This window comes from Ictalurus furcatus, chromosome 23 (assembly GCF_023375685.1).
Source record: "Ictalurus furcatus strain D&B chromosome 23, Billie_1.0, whole genome shotgun sequence".
Taxonomy (NCBI): domain Eukaryota; kingdom Metazoa; phylum Chordata; class Actinopteri; order Siluriformes; family Ictaluridae; genus Ictalurus; species Ictalurus furcatus.
The window spans coordinates 9,494,806-9,500,805 of record NC_071277.1 but is presented as its reverse complement, the minus strand read 5'-3'; the positions used below and the strand labels follow the sequence as shown (position 1 = coordinate 9,500,805).

General features: G+C 39.0%; 1 protein-coding gene across 1 annotated transcript; it reads left to right on the top strand.

Annotated features, from left to right (window-relative positions):
- The first annotated feature begins 1,225 nt into the window (after window positions 1–1,225).
- LOC128599496 (uncharacterized) lies at window positions 1,226–2,515 on the top strand. The gene is made up of 2 exons (XM_053611125.1): window positions 1,226–1,962; window positions 2,100–2,515. The coding sequence occupies exon 1, from the start codon at window positions 1,227–1,229 to the stop codon at window positions 1,878–1,880; it is 654 nt and encodes a 217-aa protein (XP_053467100.1). The 5' UTR covers window position 1,226; the 3' UTR covers window positions 1,881–1,962; window positions 2,100–2,515.
- The last annotated feature ends 3,485 nt before the right edge of the window (window positions 2,516–6,000 follow it).

Sequence of the window (6,000 nt, the reverse complement as noted above, 5' to 3'; positions counted from 1 at the left end):
GTGAGTGCATGAACACACACCTGTGCACTTTTCATGGCAGCTGTTTAAACCGGAAAAACGTAAACAGAACTAAATAAAACGTCCCATGACGTCACTGACGGTTTAATACGTCACATCAGTACCGAAAAACAGGTATCGGTACCAATAAGTACCAATAAACAGGTACTCATACTCGGTGTGAAAAAATAGTGTTTATGCTTCTGTAAAAGAGAAAGCTGATCACACTCTCATCTCAGTTCTCTTTATATCTGACTACTTTTTCTCCTGATTAACATGAATAGGTATTAGAGAGAGAGAGAGAGAGAGAGAGAGAGAGAGAGAGGGGTTTGTACATCTGACCCAATTAAATCTCTGAGCATCAGACAGCACAGAGCACACACTGCCGTGAGATAATCCCACCACTCGTTAGCGCTAGTGAGTGTGTGTGCGTGTGTGTGTGTGTGTGTGTGTGTGTGTGTGTGTGTACACAGTAGATGTGTGAGACACAGTGGCATGTGCTCTTGCTTCACGTGGCCATGTTTCTGCTGCAATCGAAGAGTCTGGCCTACAGTGTTGCCTAGCAACCAGCCAAGATCTCATCCGACCTAAAGCGGGAATTGTTGGAAATCTTTTTATTTATTTATTTTTTAAAGAACTGAAGCATCTGTCGCTACAAGAGCAGGAAGGTGATGGGGATTATCAGTTCAGTGACCGGGTTTTCACTCAGTCCTGCTGTGACGGGGCTCTGAGAGTTTCATAAGTATTCACCCCCCCTTAAACTTACACGTTTTTGTGTTGTTCCAATCTGAAACTGAAATTCCCAACATGTTTTATTCCTCTTATACCACAGCAATCTCCAACGATGACTATTTATTTAATTATTTATTCAGTTACAACATACTTTTTATCCATTTATAGTTACACTTTATGTTTCGGAATGTCTGTGAAACAGGTTAGTTCCTGTTCTCATTTGCATTATAGCAGTTATAAACAGTTCCCTCAGTGTGTGAGGGTACACACCGGGTGGAGCGCCATCCATCACAGGGCACCATGTACACACTCGCTCACACACACCATGATGATGATGATGATGAAGATGAAGATGATGATGATGATGATGATGATGATGAAGATTGATGATGATGAAGATGAAGATGATGATGAGGATGATGAAGATGAAGATTATGATGATGATGAAGAAGATGAAGAAGAAGAAGAAGACAATGATGATGATGAAGAAGAATATGATGATGAAGAATATGATGATGAAGAAGATTATGAAGATGAAGATTATGATGATGATGATGATGATGAAGATTAAGATTATGATGATGATGAACATGATGATGAAGGTGAAGATTATAATGATGATGAAGAAGATGATGATGCAGATGATGAAGATGAAGATTATGATGATGATGAAGATTATGAAGATGAAGATTATGATGATGATGATGAAGATGATGAAGATGAAGATTATGAAGATGAAGATTATGATGAAGATGATGATGATGAAGATGAAGATTATAATGATGATGAAGAAGATGATGATGAAGATTATGATGATGAAGATGATGATGATGAGGATGATGATGATGAAGATGAAGATGAAGATTATGATTATGATGAAGATGAAGATTATAATGATGAAGATTATGATGATGAAGATGATGATGAAGATGAAGATGAAGATGATGATGAAGATGGTGAAGATAAAGATGATGATGAAGATGAAGATTATGATGAAGAAGATGATGAAGATGAAGATTATGATGATGATGAAGATGATGAAGATGAAGATTATGATGATGATGATGATGATGAAGGTGGTGATGATGATGATGATGAAGATGATGAAGATGATGATGATGATGAAGCTGATGAAGGTAAGGATCAGTTGACTTTTGGTTGATTAAAAAAAGCCAGAGATTTCATAATAATTTTCCACTGTGGTGGAAACTGCACTTTACAGTTGTTGTTGTTGTGTGTGTGTGTGTGTGTGTGTGTGTGTGTGTGTTGGAGGGAGGGGGGAGGAGGAGGTGGGTGTTATTAGCTTTAATAAATACTCTTATGATTTGAGTCGAACATAAGATGTTTTTATTCCTCTCCACAGTGTGAAGGATTAGTGTGTCTGTGTGTGTGTGTGTACGTGTGTGTATGTGTGTGTGTGTGTGTGTGTGTGCGTGTGTGTGTGTGTGTGTGTGTGTGTGTGTATGGAGAATCGATTCTGATCCTCATCTGTCATTAAGTCAATTCGATCCGCCAGTGCAGCTGTCGCTCTCCAGTTCTCTTCCTATCAACTCATCTCATCAACTCTCACTCAGAGTCATCAACAGCTGTCTCTCTGCCTCTCTGTCTCTCTCCCTGTCTGTCTCTTTGTCTCTCTCCCTGTCTGTCTCTCTGCCTCTCTGTCTGTCTGCCTTTTTGTCTCTCTGTCTGTCTCTCTGTCTGTCTGCCTCTCTGTCTCTCTGTCTTTCTGCCTGTTTCACTGCCTCTCTGTCTGTCTGTCAGCCTTTCTATCTGTCTGTCTCTCTGTCTGTCTCTCTGCCCCTCTGTCTGTCTCTCTGTCTGGTGTATGAAATAGCTAAGGGTTTTTATGTTCTGTAAGGGTTCTGTAAAGGTTCTCTGGATAAATCAGGGTTATTAGCTTCCAAATAGGGTTCTTTAAAGTTTTAGAGGATAATTAAGGGTTCTTCCAAAACAAGTATTCTATGAAGTCCATTAGATAATTTAGGGTCTGTTGCTTTGGAAAATGGTTCTGTAAGGATTTACTGGATAATTTAGGGTTCTTTGCTTTAAAAAAGGGTTCTAGGTGGATTCCCTTTCTGACGGAAAACACTCTGTTGTGGGGTTCTGCATAGAATTATTACGTGTTCTCCGAAGATAGAACCAAAATCACAGTTCATTTCTTTCCCTTCTCATTTAAAACCATTAAAGCCACATTTATGAAAAGGATCCTTTTGAGTCTCTTTCCGTATTTCAGCTTTAATTCCCAAACGATCCGCGGCTGCAGGAAGAGATTCCGGTTTACACGCTGAGAGGAAAAACGCTGCGTGAGGATGGTGAAGTAATTACATCTGACAGAAGGACCATCTCCATTTCTCATTTATTCTGAAGAGCTCACATATATCTGTTAGCACACACACACACACACACACATACGTCTCTTTCCTTCTCCCTTTTCTCACTAGTTTCTGTCATCTTGCTTTGTTTTAATGAGATTTAGTGGATAATGGGCCACTGGCTCTTGCTCATTGATCCAGACAAGCACATCTCCTGCCATTTCAGAGAACAAAGGCCTGGCACATTGATTGCAGCGAGCGAGACCCTGATGAGACACACACACACACACACACACACACACACACACACACACAGATAAACTGTGTCTTTTTTCCACAGTGTTCAGAGGACACCAGAGTCTTTCGGCGTGTCCTTTTCTGCACATTTTCGTTCTCAATTAAAGCAAAAATGGACTTTGGAACATGCTATAAAGCACAAAGTCATTTTATTGATGCCTTCTTACACATATACACATATAATTCAGTTAAAACACACACTGGTACGATTTCTATATCAATAAATACGTCAAATCCAGTAAATCCAGCAGCACTGAAACATTCACAGCTATACAGTCCTGTTCCATCTGAAATATTATTATTATTTTATATAACATTTCACATAAGTATGAGTCATTTTAGGGTATTTGATGAACACATTTTTCAGGATGAAGTGTCTGTGAACCGAGTGCAACAGCGCCACCGACAGGTCGTAATAAAAACACAGCATGGTGTGAAGAAGCGAGAGGATGTGACGCTAGGGCTGATTTCTTTCTCACCCAGACTGTAGAGTCATGCAGCCAGTCAGTGACACTTGTTATAGTCAGGTGATTCCACGGAGTGACACGCCCCTAAAGATCTGATCTCCTTTCACGCTGGTATTTTAAACACGTAACACATCGTCAGCAGTGAGACGGGGCATGTGAAACTCAGTTGCAGGAGTAACGAACTCTAGCAGTGAGGTGGATTCATTCCTCTGTCGACAATTTTATGTTTATTTAAATAAATAAATAAATAAATAAATAAATAAATGTATTAGGAAGAGAAACTAAAAGTAGACAGATTAACTACCACTTACAAATTAGAGTTAAGTGTAGTTTTCTTTTTTAATTAAAGAATTACAGCATTTTTTTTGTTCATTTGATATTCAGATACAGTATTAGAGTAACGAGTCACCACCAGCGTTTTCGGTTTTCCGGTCTTTGAGATTTCAGGGTTCTGCATGAGGACTGATTTTTAAAAACTAATAATATTGAAGCATTCACTATTCAAGTCAAGTCAAATTCTTTTATTTAGAAAGCACGTTTAAAGACAACAGTAGTTGATCCAAAAACAAGTGTTAAGAGAAGGTTTTAAAGCAGCTGTAGACAGAGCGGACCTCACGTGAAAGGTGAGACTGTTCCGGAGCTCGATCACGCCTTGTGTTAATCCCTGTTAAAAATCTCACAGCTGCTTTTTACACAAGCTGCAGGAGATAGATGAAGGCCAGCACACAGAGAATTACAGTAGTGATGTAATAAGAGCGTGAATCACAGTTTCCGGGTCTTTCATAGAGAGAAACTGACGCCTCACAATGGCTTTGATGATTTTGATGGATAAAATCAGTCTAAAAGTAGACAAAAAATATTGTTATTGTGTGTCAGATCATTTGCTTAATTTATTCAATACAAGCACACAAACCAAACTGTGTGTGTGTGTGTGTGTGTGTGTGAGAGAGAGAGAGTTTGTCTGATGTCTCCTTACACTCGCATCCCTGAAACATCTAAGATATACAAGTCGATGTGGATTCAGCGCTGACCAGAATAGAAGCGAGTGTGTTTGTGTGCCAGATCTGATCTTCAGACTCGCTTTCTCACATCGAGAAAACAACAACAACAACAACAACAACAACAACACACACACACACACACACACACACACACACACACACACACACACAATGTAGTTATGATGTCATGCTTTACACTGTACTGTGTGACTCAATCGAGGTGTGATGTAGGCGGCTCTACACCATCACAGCTGTCCAAAAATTCCTAAAAGAAATAAAGAAACGTATTAAAAATAACTTCACACAACTAAGGATTCCAAATGCATTATTATTATTATTATTATTATTATTATTATTATTATTATTATTATTATTATTATCACAGATTTGTGTTTTCAGTGATTCAACTGGTGTTGAATTTCATCTCCAAATCTTACAAACATTAAACCATGAAAACATTCAGTACTTCAGTTTTATTCTTGACTTATTGTTCCTTTTCCTTCGCGGTTCTATATCAGCGATGACAGAAGAACAGAAGTGCAGATTCCTCTCCTCTCTCCTCGTTGAGTTCTCTCCGGCTCGGATGGGAGCGAGGTTGCCATGCCGACTGGTTTCTATGGAAACTGGATGACAGCACGTGCTTTGAGAAAAAAAGTGTCTGAATCTCTAAGAACAGATAGAACTGATACAAGGATGGCGTTTAAAAGAAATATTTCTGTCCTTATAACGGGATTTTCGTGACTCTAATATTTGAGCGCACACTCTCTGATCATTTACAGACTTCCTGGATCTGATTAAAAAAACTAACAAAGCCCAAACTGGTGCATATTGATTGAAATATGTCAATATAAAACTGTTTTATATAGCGAGAACATGAAAGCTTTCACCAAAAGAAGCCTTTAGGAACAGTTTTTTAATATTCGATCACAGAGAGACAGAGAGACGTTAGATAATCCCATTACTCCACGTTACATCATATTTAAACAGTGAGGAAGCGACTGATCATTAATAAATAACTTCCACTCCTGCTCCGTTCTCTCCTCATATCCGCTCTGTGCTCTCGGCTTTTATAACCGCAGTGTGATTAAAGACATGCAGAAACAACGCAGAAGAACAGGTCCTGCATGAGAGCTCATAAGTTTGCATCCCCGCTGGGGTTGAGAACAGAAATGTAAAAGGTATCTCGGAAGTTTG

Excerpts from the sequence above, each read along its gene's own strand:
- LOC128599496 (XM_053611125.1), top strand. The coding sequence starts at position 1,227 with ATGATGAAGAATATGATGATGAAGAAGATTATGAAGATGAAGATTATG.